This window comes from Anolis sagrei, chromosome 5, assembly GCF_037176765.1.
Source record: "Anolis sagrei isolate rAnoSag1 chromosome 5, rAnoSag1.mat, whole genome shotgun sequence".
Taxonomy (NCBI): domain Eukaryota; kingdom Metazoa; phylum Chordata; class Lepidosauria; order Squamata; family Dactyloidae; genus Anolis; species Anolis sagrei.
In genome coordinates this window covers 1156995-1181798 of record NC_090025.1, presented here as the reverse complement: position 1 = coordinate 1181798, position 24804 = coordinate 1156995, and the positions used below count along the sequence as shown (strand labels likewise).

General features: G+C 47.1%; 1 protein-coding gene across 2 annotated transcripts; it reads left to right on the top strand.

Annotated features, from left to right (window-relative positions):
* The first annotated feature begins 968 nt into the window (after positions 1–968).
* SPEF1 (sperm flagellar 1) lies at positions 969–22330 on the top strand. 2 transcript variants are annotated; one of them, XM_067468425.1, is made up of 8 exons: positions 969–1145; positions 6978–7089; positions 9852–10008; positions 11655–11723; positions 13667–13715; positions 16699–16771; positions 18244–18340; positions 21748–22330. In XM_067468425.1, exons 1-8 carry the CDS (start codon positions 1034–1036, stop codon positions 21853–21855), a joined length of 777 nt encoding a protein of 258 aa, XP_067324526.1. In that variant the 5' UTR covers positions 969–1033; the 3' UTR covers positions 21856–22330. The 2 variants fall into 2 exon arrangements, with proteins under 2 accessions (XP_067324526.1, XP_067324527.1); XM_067468426.1 differs by lacking the exon at positions 11655–11723.
* The last annotated feature ends 2474 nt before the right edge of the window (positions 22331–24804 follow it).

Genomic DNA, 24804 nt, shown 5'->3' with positions numbered 1-24804 from the left:
AATCGATTTTAGAAACAAATTTTTCCGTTGTTACCCAGGCCTACTAATCACCTCTCAACAAAAGTTTGCTCCAGGCACTGCCAGGCCATCAAATGCTAATCAGGGTGGTCAGTTGAAACATTCCCACCTAGCTCCAGCAGACAAGAGTCCTTTGTCTCACCCTGGTCATTCCACAGATATATAAACCCACTTTCCTAGTTCCAACAGACCTCACTACCTCTGAGGATGCTTGTCATAGATGCAGGCGAAACGTCAGGAGAAATGCCCCTAGAACATGGCCATATAGCCCGAAAAAACCCACAAGAACCTAGTGATTCCAGCCATGAAAGCCTTCGACAATACATTATATCCCAGAATGCGTGCTTTGAGCTGGGATAGCTGAGTCCACACTGCTAGATAATCCAGTTCAGAGTAGGCCATGTAGGGCTTCTTCACTCAGGGCCCTGAGGGAAACTGAGGAAAGAAAGGCAGCACAGCAGGCCCCTTTCCCACACAGCCGAGGGAAACCTCACATTGCATGCTTTGAACCGGATGCCAGGGCCCTTCCCTACTCCCCTATAATCCAGATTCGCAAAGCGGATTATCCACGTTCCTGGCGGATAATCCAGGCCAAAGCACAGACTCGAAGAGGCCTCGAAACAGAGAATGGGAACTAGGCCTCCGTCGCCAGGCAACGGAGAGGAGGGGGCGGGGCATAGCGGCGCCGCGGTGTCTGCCGGGAGAAGGAGGCCTCCGTCGCCCGGCAACGTGCCGGCTTGTGGGCGGGGCGTAGCAGCACCGCGGTGTCTCTCGGAAGGCCTCCGTCGCCAGGCAACGGAGAGGAGGGGGCGGTGCCTAGCTGTGCCGAGGTGTCTGCCGGGAGAAGGAGGCTTCCGTCGCCCGGCAACGCAGAGGCTTGTGGGCGGGGCGTAGCGTCGCCGCGGTGTCTCTCGGGAGGGCGCGGTTGCCATGGCGGCGGAAGGGAAACAAACATGGCGGCGGCAGCGGTGTCTTGTTGTTCCTGAGAGAGGGAAGCGGCGGCGCTCGGGTGGGGATGTCGGCGGAGGAGCCCGACGAGGAAGGCGTGCTGGAGCTGTACCGCTGGGTGGACGCCATCCCGCTCTCCCGGCCCAAGAGGAACCTCGCCCGGGATTTCAGCGACGGAGGTACGGCCTTCCTTCCTTCATTATAATTACAATTTATACATTACTAGCTTGGGGCTGCCCGGGTTATTTGAGAAAGGCATTGTTTGTTTTGTGAAGTTTGGTAATATCAGTTTGGTGATGTGTAATGCTATTTCTTGGGGGAAAACAGTCTTACTTTTTTGGGTTTTTAAAAAAACGAATGGTCCCATTAGAAAATGCATAAGGTTGTGGGTGAACTACAATTTCCAGAATCGTGGGTCAGTCCTTCCCAAACCCTGCCATTACTTACAGTAGGCCATGTTGGGTCTGTGTGTCAAGTTTAGTCCAGATCTGACAGCAGCTGGGTTCAGTGATATCTAGATAAGGGTGAACTACAACTCCCAGATCCCCAGGGCAATCACCCCCAAGCCCAGCCAGTATGCACAATTGGCCATGTTGGTTCTGTGTGGCAAGTTTGGCCCAGATCCATTGTTGGCTGGGTTCACTGTTCTTTGGATAAGAGTGAACTACAACTCCCAGGGTAATCACCCCTAAACTCTGCAAGTATGGCCAATTGCCCATGGTGGGTCTGTGTGCCAAGTGAGTTCCAGGTCTATTGTTGGTGCAGTTCAGAGTGCTTTTAGATTGCAGGTGAACTATGCATCCCAGTCCCTACAACTATAAATCATGGTGATTTCTCTCCAAACGTCTCCAGTATGATCAGTTGCAGATCAATGCCTCTGTTAGCTGTGTGCCATAGGAAAGGGTTGGAAAGGGATAAGGGAGAAGCAGTGGGTGGGGTCATGCAAATGAAGACAGAAAGGAACACTGGGATGTGCTCGCTATAACCTGCAATGTCCTTCGACAGAGTGGCTTGCTGTCTTCTCAGCACTGGGAACAATAGCCTATTTGGAGAGTCTGGAGGCTGTCTGTGTGAACAGACACCTATGCCACATATACACATACAGATTTTCACTTTTATTATGTGTATAGATAATTTATTATAATTTATATATTATAATTTATTATAATTTATATATTATAATATATTATAATTTATATAGTATACTTTATTTTTATATATAATTTATTTATTTATATATAATGCATTTATATAATATATAAATTATATATTATAATATATGTTATGATACATATATGATATATAATATAATATACTAGTAATATATAAATTATATATTATATATTATGATTTATAAAGGGAGTCCCTGGTGGTGCAGTGGGTTAAAGCACTGAGCTGCTGAGCTTGTTGATCAAAAGGTCGCAGGTTCAATTCCAGGGAGCTGCGTGAGCTTCTGCCAACCTAGCAGTTCGTTGTTGTTCATTCGTTCAGTCGTCTCCGACTCTTCGTGACCTCATGGACCAGCCCACGCCAGAGCTCCCTGTCGGCCGTTACCACCCCCAGCTCCCTCAAGGTCAGTCCGGTCACTTCAAGGATGCCATCCATCCATCTTGCCCTTGGTCGGCCCCTCTTCCTTTTGCCTTCCACTTTCCCCAGCATCATTCCCTTCTCTAGGCTTTGCTGTCTCCTCATGATGTGGCCAAAGGACTTCCACTTTCCCTCTAGTCTCCTTCCCTCCAGTGAGCAGCCGGGCTTTATTTCCTGGAGGATGGACTGGTTGGATCTTCTCGCAGTCCAAGGCACTCTCAGAACTTTCCTCCAACACCACAGCTCAAAAGCATCTCTCTTCCTTCGCTCAGCCTTCCCTAAGGTCCAGCTCTCACATCCGTAGGTGACTACAGGGAATACCATGGCTTTGACTAGGCGGATCTTTGTTGCCAGTCTGATGTCTCTACTCTTTACTATTTTATCGAGACTGGACATTGCTCTCCTCCCAAGAAGGAAGCGTCTTCTGATTTCCTGGCTACAGTCTGCATCTGCAGTAATCTTTGCGCCTAGAAATACAAAGTCTGTCACGGCCTCCACGGTTTCTCCCTCTATTTTCCAGTTGTCAATCATTCTTGTTGCCATAACCTTGGTTTTTTTTGACGTTTAGCTGCAACCCGGCTTTTGCGCTTTCTTCTTTCACCTTGATTAGAAGGCTCCTCAGCTCCTCCTCGCTTTCGGCCATCAGGGTGGTGTCATCTGCATATCTGAGGTTGTTAATGTTTCTTCCAGCCATTTTCACCCCAGCTTTGCATTCATCCAGCCCCGCACATCGCATGATGTGTTCTGCATACAAGTTAAAGAGGTTGGGTGAGAGGATGCAGCCTTGCCGGACGCCTTTCCCAATCTTGAACCAGTCTGTTGTTCCGTGGTCAGTTCTGACTGTTGCTCCTTGGTCCTTGTACAGATTCCTCAGGAGAGAGACAGGGTGGCTTGGTATGCCCATCCCACCAAGAACTTGCCACAATTTATTATGATCCACACAGTCAAAGGCTTTAGAATAGTCAATGAAGCAGAAGTAGATGTTTTTCTGGAACTCCCTGCCTTTCTCCATTATCCAGCGGATATTGGCAATCTGGTCTCTCGTTCCTCTGCCTTTTCTAAACCCAGCTTGAACATCTGGCCACTCTCGCTCCCTGTCTGGCTGGAGTCTTCTTCCTTGCAGGATCTTGAGCATTACCTTCCTGGCATGAGAAATAAGGGCCACTGTACGGAAGTTTGAGCAGTCTTTCGCATTTCCCTTTTTTGGTATGGGGATATAAGTTGATTTTTTCCAGTCTGATGGCCATTCTTGTGTTTTCCATATTTGCTGGCAAATGGCATGCATCACCTTGACAGCATCATCTTTTAAGATTTTAAACAGTTCAGCTGGGATCCCGTCGTCTCCTGCTGCCTTGTTGTTAGCAATGCTTCTTAAGGCCCATTCAACCTCACTCCTCAGGATGTCTGGTTCTAATTCATTCACCACACCGTCAAAGCTATCCTCGATATTGTTATCCTTCCTATACAGATCTTCTGTATAGTCTCGCCACCTTCTCTTGATCTCTTCAGCTTCTGTTAGGTCCCTGCCATCTTTGTTTCTTATCATACCAATTTTTGTCTGAAATTTACCTCCAATGTTTCTAATTTTCTGGAAGAGGTCTCTTGTCCTTCCTATTCTGTTGTCTTCTTCCACTTCCATGCATTGCTTATTTAAAAATAGTTCCTTATCTCTTCTCACTAACCTCTGGAATTGCGCATTTAACTGGGCATATCTCCCCTTTTCACTGTTTCCTTTTGCTTTCCTCCTTTCTTGGGCTACTTCCAGTGTCTCAGCAGACAACCATTTTGCCTTCTTGGTTTTCTTTTTCTTTGGAACGTACTTTGTTGCCGCCTCCTGAACAATGTCTCGGACTTCTGTCCATAGTTCTTCTGGGACTCTGTTTACTAAATCTAGTCCTTCAAATCTGTTCTTCACTTCCACTGTATATTCGCTAGGAATGTTAGTGAGATCATATCTAACTGGTCTGTGTATTTTCCCTGATCTCTTTAGTTTTATTCTAAATTGGGCAATAAGAAGTTCGTGATCTGAGCTACAGTCAGCCCCAGGTCTTGTTTTCACTGACTGGATGGATGTCCGCCACCTTTGGCTGCAAAGGATGTAGTCAATCTGATTTCGGTGTTGACCGTCTGGTGAGGTCCATGTGTAAAGCCGTCTTTTAGGTTGTTGGAAGAGAGTATTCGTTATACACAGCGAGTTTTCCTGGCAAAATTCTATCAGCCTGCGTCCCGCTTCATTTTGTTCTCCCAGACCATGCTTGCCTGTGATCCCAGTTGTCATTTGACTTCCCACCTTGGCATTCCAGTCTCCTGTAATGAAAATAATGTCTCTTTTTGGTGTATTATCCAGTAGGTCCTGCAGATCCTCATAGAACTGATCTACTTCTGCTTCTTCAGCAGCTGTGGTTGGGGCGTATATTTGGATCACTGTGATGTTGAAAGGCTTTCCTTGCACTCGAATTGAGATCATTCTGTCATTTTTTGGGTTGTATCCAAGCACCGCTTTAGCGAATTTCTTATTAATTATGAAGGCTACTCCATTTCTTCGATGTTCCTCTTGTCCGCAGTAGTAGATCTGGTGGTCATCTGATGTGAAGTGGCCCATTCCAGTCCATTTCAGTTCGCTGACCCCCAGAATGTCTATCTTTAGTCTTGACATCTCACCAATAACAACATCCAATTTGCCCTGGCTCATAGATCTTACATTCCAGGTTCCTATGGTGTGTTGATCTTTAGAGCATCGGATTCGTCGTTTGCCTCCAGTACCGTCGGCCGCTAGCCTTCCTTTCGGCTTTGAGCTAGCTGCGTCATCACATCTGCGGCTAGTTGAACTTATCCTCTGCTCCTCCCCAGTAGCATTTTGGCCATCTTCCGACCTGGGAGTCCCATCTTCCAATGGCATACCGACATATCTCTGGTTGTACTGGTCCATTTAGTTTTCTTGGCAAGGATACTGGGGTGGTTTGCCGTTGCCTTCCCCAGGGATCACGCTTGGTCTGACCTCTCTGCCACGACCGTCCCGTCTTGGGTGGCCCTTCACGGTTTCGCTCATGACATCATTGAGGTGCTCAAGCTCCAGCGCCCCGACAAGGCGGTGATCCTTTGCTGGAGATCCTTTGCTTAGCAGTTCAAAAACATGCAAATGTGAGCAGATCAATAGGTACCGCTCTAGCAGGAAGGTAACGGCGCTCCATGCAGTCCTGCCTATGACCACATGACCTTGGAGGTGTCTTCGGACAACGCTGGCTCTTCGGCTTAGAAATGGAGATGAGCACCAGAGTCCCAGAGTCAGACATGACTGGACTTAATGTTAGGGGACTACCTTTACCTATTATGATTTATATATTATAATTTATTTTTATATATAATTTATAAAATTATATAATTATTTATATTATTTATAATATGACTTTTTGTTATGTTATTTGCATTGTTCATTTTATTTTATGTTTTATGTATTTTGTTCTGATTTTTTCTGTTGCAGTTATTTTACTGTATTATATTTTTGGGCTTGGCCTTCCAGAGTTCCCTTCAAGGACATGGTAGCAGGGTATAAATAAAGTTTATTATTATTATTAATATTATTATTAATATTATTATTATTATTATTATTCCTTTCTGAAATTACCAGGCATCACTGGGTCCCCAAGCTAATTATAGATATATTTTATTACCATATATACTCAAGTATAATCTGACTCGAATATAACCCGAGGCACCTAATTTTACCACAGAAAACTGGGGAAACGTATTAACTCAAGTATATGCCGAGGGCGACAAATGAAGCCGCTACAGATAAATTTCAAAATAAAAATAGATACTAATAAAATTACATTAATTGAGGCATCAGGAGGTGAAATGGTGTTGAATATTTACATACAATTGTAATTTGAGATAAGACTGCCCAACTCTGATTAAATCATTATTCTAACCTTCTTCAATGTAAATGTATTTATGTATCCTTCCAACAATAATAAAGAGAGTAAAATAATAATAATAAAGTAAAAGAATGGAAATGCAATAATAACAGTAATAATAGAGTAAAATAATAAATGTAATAATCATCATCATCATCATAATAATAGAGTAAAATACTGTAAATGTAATAAAATAATACATTAAATAAAAATAATACTAATAACAGAATAAAATAATAAACAACCTTGACTCGAGTATAAGCCGAGAGGAGCTTTTTCAACCTAAAAAGGGGGCTGAAAAACTAAGCTTATACTTGAGTATATACAGTATATTGGTTTGTGGATTGCAATTTGCACCAAGAGGAGCCAGAGCCTGGGAGGGCTTCTGGGTGGAACGAAAGGGAATCTGGGTGGGGGGCTCAAAGGAGGGATGTAGAAATGCTACCAGTTTCAGGAAGACCAACTGCCGCAACCAGTTCTCCTCCTTCTCCTTTCCTGTCATCCCTCCAGTTCTGGTGGCCGAAGTGGTGAAGTTTTACTTCCCCAAAATGGTGGAAATGCACAATTATGCCCCGGCTAATTCTACCCAGCAGAAGCTCTCCAACTGGGGACACCTGAACAGGTGAGTATCCTCCAGGCAAACTCTGGGTTCAACCCCTTCATTGCAGGAGATTTAACTCTCTTTCAGGATAAACAGTTCTCTCATTGGGTAGTTGAGGTCTGTTGGAAGGAGGAAAAATGGGTTTATATATCTGTGGAAAGACCAGGGTGGGACAAAGGACTCTTGTCTGCTGGAGCTAGGGGTGAATGTTTCAACAGACCACTTTGATTAGCATTTGATGGCCTGGCAGTTGTTTGGTGTGGTGTTGTGGTTCAGCATGATTCTGAGCCTGAGATGTTCTCGGATGATCAGGATGATGGGATTCAGATTCCTGGCCCTTTTTCTGTGCCACAGATTTCTGGGCCTGTTCCTATGTCTTTTTCTGAGGCTCCAACAGACAGTGCAGATAGTGCAGCTGGAGAGGCAACAAAGCGGTTCTCAGGAGAAAGGAATTCCAATGAATTAGATAACGAACAGGTGGAGAGGCCTATTTCAGGATGTGCATATGTATGCTAAGTTTTTACAAGGATCATTGCCTGTATGGGTGCGTGTTGAGGAAGAACACCTGGACAATTAAGCAATTAAGCTTGAGCCATTCTCTGCATGGAGTATATCATGAGGAGTGCTTCCTGGTGTATTTAGAGATGGTGATCAGATGATCAGGAAGAGACTGGATGGGACTTCTATACTACAGGACTTGCTGAAGATCCTGAACAATTTACTACAAGATTCCTTGCACAAATGAAGAAGCAGAGAATGCATGATTTTAATGCATTGGACTTTTGTGTGAGTTAGTTTGCTGCAATGGACTAAGTTTATTTTCAAGGCTTGTTATTTTGTAAAGCTGCATATTTATCTCTGACCACTCAAGAGTAAATTTTGTTTTTCCTTTTGCTCTGACTCTGTGTGATTCGACTAGAGGGCTGGGGCTGGGAAGACTACTGGGTAGCTTCCGCATAGACTGATAAACCGCAACAAGGCCTTTGCCTTCCCACGGTGATAGTTTTTTTTTTTTTTGTGATTGTGCAGAAAGCTTTGATAGTGACCTGACCCGGCAAGCATGCCTTGATTTGCGGGTCAGGAGGAGTTCACAGCCAGCAGAAGAGAAGCTAGCTCAGGGAAAGGTCATTGCAATGTTTTCATGTTGGCAAGAGCATAATGTTTTAATGTTAGCAAAAGGTATTTAGGCTTCTAGTTAACGAAGGGAATGTGTCAGTTCAACATGGCTTTTGGGCATGAAAGCTTCTATGGAATAATCTTGGCTTTACAGCAGCACACTTTGGGCTTCCTGCATCGTGATTCTTGGGGCTTGTGTTTCAGGACTCTGAGTTGACCATTGCTTAAAGGATTATGTTTTATGTTTTTACCTGAGGACCTATGGAACTGTATTTTGCGTTGAACCTTTGTCTTTGGAATTTTGCATTGCTTGTTCTATGTTTTTGACTTGGATGTTTTCTCAATAAACTACAAAATCTACAGCTCTTGTGTGGTGGTGTTTGGGAGCAAGGTGAAGCCTACTCTGAGTTGCAACATGTGGCTTGTTAGTGCCTGGGGTAATCTTTTGTTGAGAGGTGATTAGATGTCTTTGATTGTTCCCTCTCTGTTGTTTTGCTGTTTTAATTTTAGAGGTTTTTTTAATACTGGCAGCCAGATTTTGTTCATTTTCATGGTTTCCTCCTTTCTGTTGAGATTGTCCATATGCTTGTGTATTTCAATGGCTTCTCTGTGTAGTTTGACATGGTGGTTGTGAGAGTGGTCCAGCATTTCTGTGTTCTCAAATAATATGCTGTATTTTCTCATTTTGACCCCCTCCCTTGGTATTTGTTGTTTGGTGTGGTATTCAGAGTTCTCTGCTGGAAAGCACAGATTCTCACATCCTGGAACCATGGGTGTTAAAGTGGTATCAGAAGTGCTGGGATTGTGCTGTGTCAAAGGGACACTCGATGTGATAAAGTGCAGTATTTGGGTTCGATTCCTTATCCTGTGTTTTGGAGCCGGTGACATGAATAATCTATCTTATCTATCCGAACGCATCTCCCCCTATGAACTCACTAGGGATTTGAGGCCCTGCTCCCGATCCCATCTGCTTCACAAGCATGTCCGGCGGGGACGAGAATCAGGTCCTTCTCTGTGGTGGCCCCTCGGCTGTGGAACTCCCTGCCCAGGGGTATCAGATCGGCCCCCTCCCTCCTAAGCTTTCGAAAAAACCTGAAAACTTGGCTCTTTGAGCAAGCTTTTGGAGCCTCAGCTTAATCAGATATACCTGAATTGGAAAACAACCTAGGAATGGCTAAGATGATGGAACGGATGAGGACTGAATATGACGACAGAGTTTTAAATTTGTTATTGTTCACTGGTTTGATGTTTTTAGATATAGTGTAATGTGATGTTTTATTTTTATTGATGTATGTATTTTATATACGGCATCGAATTGTGCCGATTGTTTGCCGCCCTGAGTCGCCTTTGGGCTGATATGGGCGGGGTAAAAATGATTTAAATAAACACTGGGTCTCAAAAGTCAGCATGAGGATTTAGTTGGTGGGTGGCCCTAGCTGAGTACCCCTCAGTCTGGATTCCACCCTCTTTTGCCACAAGAAGAAAGCAAAGCTCTTCTCTGAATGTTGGCATGTCATCAAAACATTGCCATGGCTGCATGTTTACCCGCAGGAGTCAACACACCAGGTAAACAGCAAGGCAAGTCCCTCTTCTCCAGATCAATCCCTGTGAGGGCTGTGCTTTGGGAGGAGGCCTCTGACTTCACCCACCTTCCGCTGCTCTTTCAGGAAGGTTCTGAACAAGCTGAACTTCTCTGTCCCGGAAGACGTGGTGCGGAAAGTGGCCCAGTGCACTCCGGGGGTGGTGGAGCTGGTCCTGATCCCGCTGAGGCAGAAGATTGAGGAGAAGCAACGGCAGATGAAGATGTCTTCAAACTCCTACCAGGTCAGTAGGCATTGGCAGCAGAGCCATTCCCTCACCCAGGCCCCACTTGATAGAATGTTCTGGGTTCAGTATTAACATCCTGGGGGTTTTGCCCACCCCAGGCAACAGTTGCTTCGAGCAGAATCCCATTCTGAACATCAGAACCCAACCGTATTAAAGGATGTGCCTTTCTGGCCACTCTCCTTGCTGTCTTCCTGGAAGGCAGCAGAGGGCAGAAGCATCCACTTCCTGAATTGCTGTTTCAAACCAAGGAAAAGGAGAAGGAAAGTTAAGGCAGACTCTCCTGTCCAGGGATTTCCCCCATTAAAACAAATGGCAGATTACATTTTGCTATGCCGTGCTATTTCTTGCTCTATTAAAATTTTAGAAAAGTTAGATACACCTGAAAAGCCAACAAATGTCCATTTGGACTGTTAAATGTGTTGTTGAAGTCTTTCATGGCCTGAGAAAGCTGCTGCTTTCCAATGCAAAGGCCATTGGTGGGTGTCTGAGATGCTTCTCAGACACCCACCAATGGTCTTTGCACCATGCACTTTCCCAGACACTTTATGGCACGTCATCACAGCCTGGGGCTTCCAGTGGCAGATTCACAGGCAGCACCTTTAAGGCTTAACTCACTGGTTTTAGCATGAGCTTTTAGGGAGTTCAATCAACTAGTTCTGGAAGTAGGATTCTAAAGAATTAGGGTATGCAAACCCTACTCTGGGTGCCGTAATGCTCTTTTCCAATCCCTATGACTGCAAGAGAGGAGATTCCATCTGAACATTAGGAAGAACTTCCTGACTGTGAGAGCCGTTCAGCAGTGGAACTCTCTGCCCCGGAGTGTGGTGGAGGCTCCTTCTTTGGAAGCTTTTAAGCAGAGGCTGGATGGCCATCTGTCAGGGGTTATTTGAATGCAATATTCCTGCTTCTTGGCAGAATGGGGTTGGACTGGATGGCCCAGGAGGTCTCTTCCAACTCTTTGATTCTATGATTCTATGATTCTATAATAATAATAATAATAATAACAACAACAACAGCTTTATTTATATACTGCTCTATCTCCCCGAGGGGGACTCAGAGCACTTTCAAAGGGATGGTACTCACCTTGAAGGCCTTGCATGGTCTGGGGCCGATGTACCTGAGCGATGCTGCCGCTGCTGTGAAGGCTCTGCGTCTAGTTGCTGTTAAATGCAAGGTCTTGACCCTGGGAATTTCCAATAAATCTTGGTCCTCAGAACGGAGGGATCTCTGGGGTTGGGAGGGGGTGAGGCGGTCCCTCAGGTACATCGGCCCCAGACCAGGCAAGGCCTTCAAGGTGAGTCCCATCCCTTTGAAAGTGATCCGGTGCTCAATGAGTAAGATTGGGGTGATGTGGCATCTCATCGGAATTCCCGCAAGAAGCCGAGCAGCTGCATTTTGTACCAACTTGAGCTTCTGGATCACCGACAGAGGAAGGCCGATGTAGAGGGCGTTACAGTAGTCCAGTCTTGAGATGACTGTGGCATGGATCACCGTAGCTAGGTACATCTGTGTATACTGCCAACAAGATGCCAGGCTATGCGTGTGCATAAATATACATTTGCACATGTATTACACATCCAAAGCTCCCTCCCCTTTTCCATGCCTGCCTCCTCCTCGCTGTCTTCTTCTTCTTCCTTCTCCAGGGCCGCCCTCCCGCTGTTGAAGGCTGCTGCAGTCTTTGCTCCTTCCCGACTCCTCCTCCGCTGCCCCAGGTCTCTGCCTCTCTCTGCCTTGGCTTTGCTCCTTCGCTTGTGGAAGGATCTGCCTCTTCATCCTGTCTTTCTCATACTCTATAGCAGTGTTTCTCAACCTGGGGGTCAGGACCCCTGGAGGGGTCGCAATGGGGTGTCAGAGGGGTCGCTGAAGACCATCAGAAAATGCAGTATTCGTCAAGGGGGTTTCTGTGTGGGAAGTTTGGCCCAATTCTATTGTTGGTGGGGTTCAGAATGCTCTTTGATTGTAGGTGAACTGTAAATCCCAGCAACTACAACTCCCAAATGTCAAGATCTATTTTCCCTAAACCCCACCAGTGTTCACATTTGGGCATATTGAGTATTCGTGCCAAGTTTGGTCCAGATCCATCATTGTTTGAGTCCACAGTGCTCTCTAGATGTAGGTGAACTACAACTCCAAAACTCAAGGCCAATGCCCACCAAACCCTTCCTGTGTTTTCTGTTGGCCATTGAAGTTCTGAGTGCTAAGTTTGGTTCAATTACATTGTTGGTGGAGTTCAGAATGTTCTTTGATTGTAGGTGAACTATTAATCCCAGCAATTACAACTCCCAAACAACAAAATCAACCCCCCCAACCCCACTAGTATTCAAACCCATGTGTATTGAGTATTTGTGCCTAATTTGGTTCAGTCAGTGAAAATACACCAGATATTTGCATTACAATTCATAACAGTAGGAAAACATACAGTTATGAAGGAGCAACGAAAATAATTTTATGTTGGGGGGGGGGGGTCACCACAACATAAGGAACTGTATTAAGGGGTTGTGGCATTAGGAAGGTTGAGAAACACTGCTCTATAGTCTCATGAAGCCCTGAAATCTTACCTTCTAAAGACTATGATGCCCAGCATCCCCCAGTGGCCATGCTGCCGAGGGGTTCTGGATGTATCAGTCCCAAAAGGTAACATTTCTGAAATCCAATCTCGGCCAGAACGAATTTCCTGTATTCACTTGAGTCTAATGCACCATCAAATCTAATGCGCACTTAGTTTGCAAAACCCTGAAGCCAAAAAAAAAGGGGGGGGGGGATTTGCTGCCGAATTTAATGTGCAGTGGCAAAAAGTGCGCTCTTTGTAATTTGGCCAAAAAAAGGTGTGCATTATAGTTGCTGCCTGCTTAGAATTCCTTCTTTGAAAATAAAGGTGTTAAGAGCACCAAGTGTTAAGAGATGAATGCAAAGCTGGGGTGAAAATTGCTGGAAGAAACATTAACAACCTCAGGGGAGTGGCAGGGGGTTGGACTAGATGGCCCATGAGGTCTCTTCCAACTCTAGGATTCTAAGGTTTCGTGCCTTCTCCTGATGCTGGAGAACAAAACTATGGCGGTGTTCATGGTTGCTTGCCAGTGATGTTCCCCAAATTATGGAGGAAATCAGCCATGAGGAGGGAGGAACTCTGACTCAGTTCTTAATGAAAGATAACGCGCCAGGAGGCAGATTGACATCCGCCGTCACCGAGCAGATGTGCCGAGTCTGGGAGTAAGTCATCCATGGAATTGGCTGCTGCAGAATCTCATTCCTTGGACACGGCTCAGAAGAGAGCCAAGCAGGGCTGAGTCATGCTGGCAGCACAACATGAACTCCTTCCAATGAACTTCCTCCAGAGCATGGAGAGCAGGGCAAGGCCAAGCATGGTCCAGGGGTTGCCAGGAGGACCACAAAAAAAGACAACAGAAATGGGGTTCAGGTCATTGGAAACACCTGGGGAAAATCTGGCAGACCAAGATATGGATCTGTGGGAAAGTCCTTCACTTTCCAGAGGAAGGAGGCAGAAGAGGGAGGCATGGGGAAACTCTGGTCCTCCCTCCATCCAGGTGTTTGACTCCAACTCCCACCATTCCTAACAGCCTCAGGCCCCTTCCTTAGTGGAGTCTCCATGTTGGGCATCTAAACATGTTTGTTTTCTCTCTGACTCTCAATGCAGGAGCCGGGGATGCACTCGACCCTGGAAGACAGCAACTACTTGGATACAGGTAAGGGGAGCATTTGCACAGCTCAGGCTCGTGCGCTAGCTGCGCCCGTATCTTGGGAAGTCTGACTTGGCCACGGTGGTACACGCTCTTGTCACATCCCGCCTAGACTACTGCAACACTCTCTACGTGGGGCTGCCCCTGAAGACGGCCCGGAAGCTGCAACTAGTCCAACGCGCGGCAGCCATGATTCTAACAGGAGCGGAGCGCAGGGAGCACACAACCCCCCTGTTGCACCAGCTCCACTGGCTGCCGATTTGCTACCGGGCCCAATTCAAGGTGTTGGTACTGGCCTATAAAGCCCTAAACCAGGGGTAGGGAACCTTCGGCTCTCCAGGTGTGGTGGACTTCAACTCCCACAATTCCTTGAGGCTCGGCATTCACCCCAAAGGCTTACACGAGCCTCAAGGAATTGTGGGAGTTGAAGTCCACCACACCTGGAGAGCCGAAGGTTCCCTACCCCTGCCCTAAACGGTTCCGGCCCAAGATACCTAGGCATCTCGGCCTATGAACCCACCCGGACTTTGAGATCTTCCGGGGAGGCCCTTCTCTCGATCCCACCAGCCTCTCAAGCACGGTTGGCGGGGACAAGAGATAGGGCCTTCTCGGTGGTGGCTCCTCGGCTGTGGAACGCCCTTCCTGTAGATGTTAGGCTGGCACCATCTCTCATGATATTCCGTAGAAAGTTGAAGACCTGGATGTTTGTGCAGGCGTTTGAGTAATTCAGTGCAATTCTGGTAATTTGAACATAGGAACAGAACAATGGACGACGAATCTCGATCACGCTTGGATGATGAGGCGATCGGGGGTGGGTTTTGTGATTATGGTATATTGATGTTTGTCTATTAGCTAGTAATGGAAATGTGTAATTTAACTGTTATGGTATATTAATTATTGCTGTTTTTATTGTCTTTGCTGTTTGGAAACCGCTGTGAGTCGCCCTTGGGCTTGAGATACAGCGGTATACAAGAATAGTAAATAAATAAATAAATAAATAATAAGGTCAGTTGGAGGAATATCTGAACTTGTGAGACTGGCAAAAGCATTGGGGGGGGGGGTGATTTAGGGTCTTGCTCTTTTTCTGCTTGGATGCCCCCTGAATCCCACTGGCATGTCTTCCTAGCATTTTCTAGGTGAAAACGAGTTAGTGGTCAGTATGGCCAAAGGAAGACCAAAGAAGCCACGAGAGGCCGGAGCAGTTCTTGCCTGAGCTGCCTGGGAAGGCAAACTTCTTCTTCCCCATTCTAGTGTGTATAGCAAGGGTCCGAGGAGAAGCAGTTCCCTTTGCAGGCCTCCCTTGAAAGTCATAGAATCATAGAATCCTAGAATCAAAGAGTTGGAAGAGACCTCATGGGCCATCCAGTCCAACCCCATTCTGCCAAGAAGCAGGAATATTGCATTCAAAGCACCCCTGACAGATGGCCATCCAGCCTCTGCTTAAAAGCTTCCAAAGAAGGAGCCTCCACCACACTCCGGGGCAGGGAGTTCCACTGCTGAACGGCTCTCACAGTCAGGAAGTTCTTCCTCATGTTCAGATGGAATCTCCTCTCTTGTAGTTTGAAGCCATTGATCCGTTGCATCCTAGTCTCCAGGGAAGCAGAAAACAAGCTTGGAGACCAAGTCCAATAATAAGTGGTTTTGAAAATTAGTGAGACTTGTTGGGGAACATTCTGTGAGTAAGAAGGGCAGGGGAGCGGCCCCATGACATCCTTGTTGGGCAAGTGGGCTTATTAACAAAAGACCCTCTTCATAAATATACAGCAGAATAAATTGTCAGCAGCAGCGTGACCCACCGCCAGTGAAAAAAAGAGCAAAAACATACAGAGCAATGTGATCTCTTCCTTAGGAGGGTTTTCTTTATAGCAAAATCATATAGTTGCAGTATTTACAACAAGGTTTTCATAACACAAACAAAGTCCTTTTTACTTCCTTCTTTGCTTCCACGCTGGGCTTCTTTGCGCTGGGCTTCTTTTTCATGCAGATGAACAGCTTCACTCTCGCAGAGCCTCCTCTCACACAGCAGCCTTCACACTGGTGCTTCACACACAATGGCCTTCAACCTGGGGCTTTCCTTGCCGAAGTTTCTCACACCAGGCCTACTCACACTGAGGCCTACTTCACATTGAGGCCTTTCTCCCACTGAGGCCTTCTCACAGACTAAAGCAGGGGTCCTCAAACTTTTTCAACAGAGGGCCAGGTGACAGTCCCTCAAACTGTTGGAGGGCCGGATTATAATAAAAAAAAAACATGAATGAATTCCTGTGCACACTGCACATATCTTATTTGTAGTGCAAAAAAAACATTTAAAACAATACAATAGTTAAAACAAAGAACAATTTTAACAAATATAAACTTATTAGTATTTCAATGGGAAATGTGGGCTTCTTTTGGCTGATGAGATAGGATTGTTGTTGTTGTTGTTGTGTGCTTTCAAGTTGTTTCAGATTTAGGTTGACCCTGAGCGAGGGCTGGGTAAATGACCTTGGAGGGCCATATCTGGCCCTCGGGCCATAGTTTGAGGACCCTGGACTAAGGGCTCTCTCAGACTTCCCAAGGTATGGGCGCAACTGGCGCACAAGCCTACTGACATTGAGGCCTTTTTCCCACTGAGGCCTTCTCACAGACTAAGGGCTCTCTCAGACTTACTCCTCTCTCACACACTGAGGCGAACTAACACTGAGGCCTACTAATACTGAGGCCCTTCTCCCACAGAGACCTCTCACACACTGAGGGCTACCTCAGACTGAGAGCTTCTAAGCTACAGACACACCTGCTTATATAGAACTGCAGCTTTTGTTGAGTCATTGCATCCATTTCACCTTTTCAGTGCTTAACTCACGTTTCTGTAATTAAAAATACCCAGTTAATTTTTAATATTTCTGACCATACAGATTCTTTAAAGTGCTCTGGCTGTGATGTGGCTTGCAGGGTCATGAGGCCTTTTGAGAGCCTTTGCGTGACATGGTCTCCGTCCTGGCTCTTTCAGGGTACTCTTCCAAGACCAAGACCAAGCCCAACAGCACTGGGATCTACATCCAGGACTCACCTGGGTCAGACAGGTAAGCATTTCACCTTTTGAACAGGTGCTGAATCCTGAGGCTGGGGTCAAGATGCCTATGGGCAGCTCTCAGGGATGTTTGTGTGCGCCTTCAAGCCAGCCATAAACTTATGGGGAGGAGGCGTTTGCTTTGAAGGGATGTCTGTTCGAAGGAACAAAAACTCTTGTTTCAGGACCATCATATTAGAGAATTAACAATCTCTCATGCTTTCTTCCTGGCTGTTTTTATGACCCCCCCCCCCCATCACATTCGCATGCCCCCTTCTCCATGGCGTTCATGAAGGAGGAGAGTTTAGAAAGTTGCTGTGTTCTTTGTTCCCAGTCTTTTCATGTTCCTGTTGCACCTCATCTAGAGTTCCCCTTGCTCAAGCACTCACCAGGAAGTTGGAGTCCAAAACACCTGAAGGGAAGGCCCAAGTTGGCCCAGGCCTATTTAAAGGCTTACTTTATATGAAGTCAATCACTTAAATTTTGTGCTGATTTATGCCAGATACAGATTAAAAGCCATCTTGGTCAAATGTCCAGAGACTTTTGTCCTAGGCGTAAATTAACTCCATGTTGGGACTCAGCCTGTGCTTGAACCTGTGGATGTGTTTCAGTCTCCTGATGTTTCTGTGTCTGATGTGGGTAATGAGGAGGGAGATCAGCCCCCTGTTGCTTCTGATGTGGGGGATCCTGGGGCTGGCTGCAAGATGGAGACACTTTGGTCAATGAGTTTCATGCAGACACTGACAGAGAGGCTTCGGTGCAAAGGGCAGATTCTCATGAGAATGTTTCTGTCAGGTCTTGGGAGAAAGGTTTACTCCCTCCACCTATAAGCGCTCCAGATTCTAGTTTGGAAAACAGTCTGACACCTGGTAAAGTTAAGAGGAGGAGTCAGATAAGCAGAGTCGGTGGCTGGAGATTAGCCAGAATTGACAAGAGGCCCAATGTTTACCTAGATCCGAAAGAATTTGCCAGTTAAGGTCAAAGACTGGAGGAAAACGAAACCAGTTTTTGGGATTTAAGGTTTGCCTTTAGAGAATCTTGTCTGATCAGGCATCGTTTGGAAACCAAGTGCAAACCTCATGGAATTCCTGTTCAAGTGGTCTCGTCTTCATGGATTTTTTTAGCCTTTCAAGGTGATTAGCAGCGTCTGGTCTGTTCTTGCTTCTTGTTTGATTCCTGTCTGGATAATCATTGCCTTGGATTGTATTTTCATGCTTTTTGGACATTGCTTTTGATTGCTACCTTTTGGACACTGTTTTATCTGGCTGCCTTTGAATGCCTTCTTGCTTTTTGGAATCTTGTCTATCTTTACAAGCATTTATTTCTACTGGCTTTTTGCTAAGCTTTAATAAAAAGGATTGTTCCTTCACTCAATGTGTGGTGTGTTTATAGTCAGAGGGGCTATTTCCTGTTCTGGAGTGCAACACTCAATTAACCCCAACCCAAATTTACCACCTCATGCTTCTGTTTGCTTCCCATTTCCAGAGGGACCAAAGGAGCGCCGTTGCAGAACGAGGCCCTCCTGCGCCTGCAGTTGGCCGAGCGGGAGCAGGCCTTGCTGGCCTTGCAGGAGACCGTTCAGGTGAGGGAATTGAATAGAATATTGGAAATGCCATAACCTATTGGAAATAAGTGCACCATCACCTTATTGAATACGTAAAAATGGCGTCACATTGGTTTGGCACATGTGAATCTCCATGAACATGTGGAGACCACCTTTTGAAAACCACTAGTCAAAAAAAGCATGGCTGTTGTGACTCAGCTGGAGCCACAGAGTGATGGTGTTGTTACTCAGATGGGATATCAGGGTGATTCTGATGAGGATGATGGGATTCAGGCTCACAATCAGGTTCAAGATGTCCCTGTTGTAGACCATGAGGAGCAGGGTGTGCAAGTTCAGTTTCCCACAGCAAGGAATGATGTTTTTGATACCGAAACTAGCCAGGTGCAAATTGACTCAGAAAAGGAGGACTGTTCTCAGCCTGATAATGAGCAGGAAGGTAATTGCTCTGAGACTAATGAGCAGCCTGACCTTGACGAAACGGAACCTTAGATTGGTGGATGACCTCCGCAGAGAGCTGGACAGGGGGAGTGTGACCCTGTTGGTTCTCCTGGACATCTCAGCGGCTTTCGATACCATCGATCATGGTATCCTTCTGGGTCGTCTCTCTGGGATGGGCCTTGGGGGCACGGTTTTGTCGTGGCTCCAGTCCTTCCTGGAGGGACGCACCCAGTTGGTGAAGCTGGGAGACGCCTGCTCGGACCCCTGGCCTTTGACCTGTGGGGTCCCGCAAGGATCTATCTTGTTGCCCATGCTCTTCAACATCTACATGAAACCGCTGGGAGAGGTCATCCGGAGTTTTGGAGTTGGGTGCCATCTCTATGCGGATGACGCACAACTCTACTACTCTTTTCCACCCAATTCCAAGGAGGCTTCTCGGGTGCTGGACGAGTGCCTGGCCGCTGTGTTGATCTGGATGAGGAAGAACAAGCTGAAGATCAATCCCGACAAGACAGAGGTCCTCCTGGTTGATCGTAAACCGGATCGGGGTATAGGGTGGCAACCTGTGTTGGACGGGGTTACACTCCCCCTGAAGCCACAGGTCCGCAGTTTGGGTGTCCTCCTGGATTCTTCGCTTACACTTGAGGCTCAGGTGTCGGCGGTATCCGGGAGGGCCTTTGCACAACTGAGACTTGTGCGCCAGCTGCGACCGTACCTCGTGAAGGCGGATCTGGCCGGGGTGGTCCACGCCTTGGTCACCTCTAGAATGGATTACTGCAATGCGCTCTACGTGGGGCTGCCCTTGAAGACGGCTCGGAAACTACAATTGGTTCAGCGGGCAGCAGCCAGGATGCTAACTGGAGCTCATTATCAAGAGAGGTCAACCCTCTTGTTCAAGGAGCTCCACTGGCTGCCATTTATTTTCCGAGCCCAATTCAAGGTGCAGGTGCTCACCTACAAAGCCCTGAACGGTTTGGGACCACCCTACCTGCGTGACCGCATCTCCATCTACGAACCCACACGCTCGCTCCGGTCATCTGGGGAGGCCCTGCTCGTGATCCCACCTACGTCGCAAGCGCGCTTGGTGGGGACGCGGGACAGGGCCTTCTCTGTGGCGGCCCCCCGACTTTGGAATGCCCTCCCAAAAGAGCTTCGTCAGGCCCCTACTCTGGCAGTTTTCAGAAGGAACCTAAAAACTTGGTTGTTCCGATGTGCCTTCGCAGATTAGGAATCCCCATCCCAAGTCCTAGATGCACTTTAGCACAACTAATGTTGCTGCACACCGCACCTTTAATCCTACGTTCCTCCTGCCATCTCAGCACTTTTAACCCTGTACCCCATTGCGCTGGCCGAACCAGTTTTAATAGTGTCTTGATGTATTGTCATTGTGGTTATTTTGCTTAATTGTTTGATTTGCTTTGTTTATTGCTGTGTTATGTTTTCTATTGTATTGTGTTTTGTGGCTTCGGCCCGTGTAAGCCGCATCGAGTCCTTCGGGAGATGCTAGCGGGGTACAAATAAAGTTAATAATAATAATAATAATAATAATAATAGATTGGCTGACCGTTTGGAATTCAGAGATCGAAGGAGTGTGAGAATAGCTAACAGGAAGGAGGTGCGACAAGGCCAAAGAAATGTTTTCATGTTTTGCAAAGGGTATTAAACAGAGTTTTTGAAAACAAACCTTTGTCAGAGCAACTTTTTGCTTAGCCAAGAAACTTGTGCTGGTTTGCCTGGATTATCTTGTAGTTCTTGTGTTCATGGTCTCAGGACTTTGTCATGTTCTGATGGGATTTTGCTTTGCTGGTGCCTTTTTGAAATCATGCTTCAAAGTGCTATTTTGTATTGATCTTTTGGAACTTTTTTATTTTTTACTTTTTAATAAACTACAAAGACTTCAACCTGTGTGCAGTTTGGTGTTTTCAGCAAGGTGAATCTATTCTGAGGTGTGACAGTGACCTTGTTAGAAGGGGAAGATGCGGTCTTGAAGATTGGCAGGTCCTGAACCATTTCAGCGGTGACCAGGGGAGCATTCGCACAGCTAAAACTTGTGCGCCAGCTGCGCCCATACCTTGGGAAGTCTGACTTGGCCACGGTAGTCCACGCGCTGGTTACATCCCGTATAGACTACTGCAACGCTCTCTACGTGGGGTTGCCTCTGAAGACTGCTCGGAAGCTTCAAATGGTCCAACGATCGGCAGCCAGGATGTTAACAGGAGCGGCACTCAGGGAGCATACGACTCCTCTGTTGCGCCGGCTCCACTGGCTGCCAATTTCCTACCAGGCACAATTCAAAGTGCTGGCTTTAGCCTTTAAAGCCCTAAACAGTTCTGGCCCGACCTACCTGTCCGAACGCATCTCCTCCTATGAACCAGTTAGGACGTTAAGATCGTCTGGGGAGGCCCTGCTCTCGGTCCCGCCGGCTTCACAAGCACGCCTGGCAGGGACAAGAGACAGAGCCTTCTCAGTAGTGGCCCCCCGGCTGTGGAACGCCCTTCCTACAGTCATTAGATCGGCCCCCTCCTTATTGGCATTCAGGAAGAGAGTGAAGACCTGGCTCTTCGAACAGGCTTTTAACTAAGCAGTGCAATTGATTGATTACTGGAATATGGATTAATGGACAACGAGATCGGATGCTGATTCTATTGATGAGACGTGATGGATTGTTATATTGCTGTACTGTTGTATTGACTCTGGTGTTAATTAATTGATATTACTGTTTTAATTGATTACTGATTTTGTATTGTCTTGTTGAAACTGGTTGTTAACCGCTCTGAGTCGCCTGAAGGCTGAGAAGAGCGGTATATAAATGAAGCAAATAAATAAATAATAAATAAATTTAGGGCTTTGTAGGGGATCACCTTCACCTTGAATTGGGACTGGAAACTGATTGGGAGCCAGTGACGCTGTTTAAACAGGGGAGGTTGACCTCTCCCTGTAGCATCTCCCTGGGAGGTGACCCTTGACGTTGTCCTGCCTCCCCGCAGATCCTGCAGATGAAGGTCCGCCGCCTGGAGCACCTCCTGCAACTGAAGAACGTCCGGATCGACGACCTGACGCGCCGCGTGCAGCAGCAGCAGCCGAAGCGCAAGTGAAGGGCTCCGGTGGCTCCCCCTCCAGCCCTGCAGAAGGATGGATGGATGGATGGACGCTTCCTTCTAAAGCGGGCTAGAAGGCTTCCTGGGTGGGCCCTGTCCTTGCTTTGCAAGCTCCCGGGTGCACAACAGAGACTGGCAGGCAAGGAGAAGATGAGCAAGTCATGTTTCCAGCTGGTTCAGAGGACTGGCTTAGCTCCATGCCCAAGGCCTCAAGCAGAGAGGGTGAAAGCAAGGCTGCCTGCCCTTGAGGGGGTCTCCCTGGTCAGGAGGGGGCTTCCACACCAGGATAGAAGGCTGGCAAAGGGCTCCAGGATCCCAATGGCATCCCTTTGGCCCCTCTTTCCCGAGGAGAGGCTTCTCTCCTTCTCAGCACCAGCACAAAGGCATCCTCAGGCTTAGGGGAGAGGGTTATAGATCAGGCATGGGCCAACTTGGACCCTCCCTCCAGGTGTTTTGGACTCCAACTCCCACAATTCCTGTTAGGAATTGTGGGAGTTGGAGTCCAAAACACCTGGAGGGATGGCCCAAGTTGACCCATGCCTGCTATAGATGGAGCTCCGAGGCAATATGAGACCTTTTGCAGAATTCTAGTCGGGGACGATAGTATCTTTGGACCCCTAGAAGCTCCAGGAAGCCACAAAACAAGCCCCATCTGGCCATAAGGAAGAATCATACCTTGCCTTCTCTAGTAGGTCTCCTCCTCCTCCTCCAACACACATGGCTGGCTAGGACAATACGCCCAGCGAAATGCATGTGTCGCCCTTGTGCAGTTGTTGCCTCCCTGCGCACAACCCCAAACCTCCCCTCCAAACCGCACGCCTTAACCAGGGTTGCAACTGGATTTGGGGAAAGCCCAGCAAAGCCTTTGCAAAGCCTTGCTTGTAGAGCAAGCTCTGTTGTAGCAAACGGTGCTTTGGTTTGAACGCAAGGTTGCATCCCCTTAATAAAAAGGGAAATCCCAATATGTTAAGAAGAAGCCTTTGCAGGGTGTCCCTCTTTGGAAGGAGCATCGCAAGTGGTTCTGGGAACGTCCCAGTCCCACTTCCCATCTCCAAAATCTCATTGGCATGCGCCGCATCCCTTCTGCTGAGCATTTCTGCATGTTTGCTCAAAGCAGCGTGACACAGGATTGAAAATCCCAAAGAATGACTTATGTTAAGAAGAAGCCTTTGCAAGTTATCTGTCCTTGGAAGGAGCTTTGCAAGCAGTTCTGGAAATGTCCCTTTCCCACTTCCCATCTCCAAAATTTCATTGGCATGTGCAGCATCCCTTCTGCTGAGCATTTCTGCATGTTTGCTCAAAGCAGCATGACACAGGATTGAAATCCCAAAGAATGTCTTATGTTAAGAAGAAGCCTTTGCAGGTTGTCTGTCTTTGGAAGGAGCATTGCAAGCAGTTCTGGAAATGTCCCGGTCCCACTTCCCATCTCCAAAATCTTATTGGCATGCGCAGCATCCCTTCTGCTCAGCATTTCTGCATGTTTGCTCAAAGCAGCATGACAGGGGATTGAAAATCCCAAAGAAGAAGCCTTTGCAGTTTGTCCCTCTTTGGAAGGAGCATTGCACGCGGTTCTGGGAACGTCACGGTCCCACTTCCCATCTCCAACTCTCTTTGGCATGCGCCGTGTCACTTGTGCTGAGCATGCCTGCATGTTTGCTCAAAGCAGCATGGAGCAGGATTGAAAATCCCAAAGAATTACTTAAGAAGAAGCCTTTGCAGGTCCCACTTCTCATCTCCATACTCTCATTGGCATGCGCCATGTCCCTTCTGCTGAGCACCTCTGCATTTTTGCTCAAAGCAGCATGACAGAGGATTGAAAATCCCAAAGAAGAAGCCTTTGCAGGTTGTCCCTCTTTGGAAGGAGCATCGCAAGCAGTTCTGGGAACGTCCTAGTCTCACTTCCCATCTCCAAAATCTCATTGGCATGTGCCGCATCCCTTCTGCTGAACATCTCTGCAAGTCTGCTCAAAGCAGCATGGAGCAGGATTTAAAATCTCAAAGACTGACTTTTGTTAAGAAGAAGCCTTTGCAGGTTGTCCCTCTTAGGAAGGAGCATTGCAAGTGGTTCTGGGAACATCCCAGTCCCACTTCTCATCTCCAGACTCTCATTGGCATGTGCCGTGTCCCTTCTGTTGAGCATCTTTGCATGTTTGCTCAAAGCAGCATGACACAGGATTGAAAATCCCAAAGAAGAAGCCTTTGCAGGTCATCCCTTTTTGGAAGGAGCATCGCAAACGGTTCTGGGAACGTCCCGGTCCCACTTCCCATCTCCAACTCTCTTTGGCATGCGCCGTGTCACTTGTGCTGAGCATGCCTGCATGTTTGCTCAAAGCAGCATGGAGTAGGATTGAAAATCCCAAAGAATTACATATGTTAAGAAGAAGCCTTTTCAAGTTGTCCCTCTTAGGAAGGAGCATTGCAAGCAGTTCTGGGAACGTCCCGGTCCCACTTCCCATCTCCAGACTCTCATTGGCATGCGCTGCGTCCCTTCTGTTGAGCATCTTTGCATGTTTGCTCAAAGCAGCATGACAGGGGATTGAAAATCCCAAAGAAGAAGCCTTTGCAGTTTGTCCCTCTTTGGAAGGAGCATTGCACGCGGTTCTGGGAACGTCACGGTCCCACTTCCCATCTCCAACTCTCATTGGCATGCGCCGTGTCACTTGTGCTGAGCATGCCTGCATGTTTGCTCAAAGCAGCATGGAGCAGGATTGAAAATCCCAAAGAATTACTTAAGAAGAAGCCTTTGCAGGTCCCACTTCTCATCTCCATACTCTCATTGGCATGCGCCATGTCCCTTCTGCTGAGCACCTCTGCATTTTTGCTCAAAGCAGCATGACAGAGGATTGAAAATCCCAAAGAAGAAGCCTTTGCAGGTTGTCCCTCTTTGGAAGGAGCATCGCAAGCAGTTCTGGGAACGTCCTAGTCTCACTTCCCATCTCCAAAATC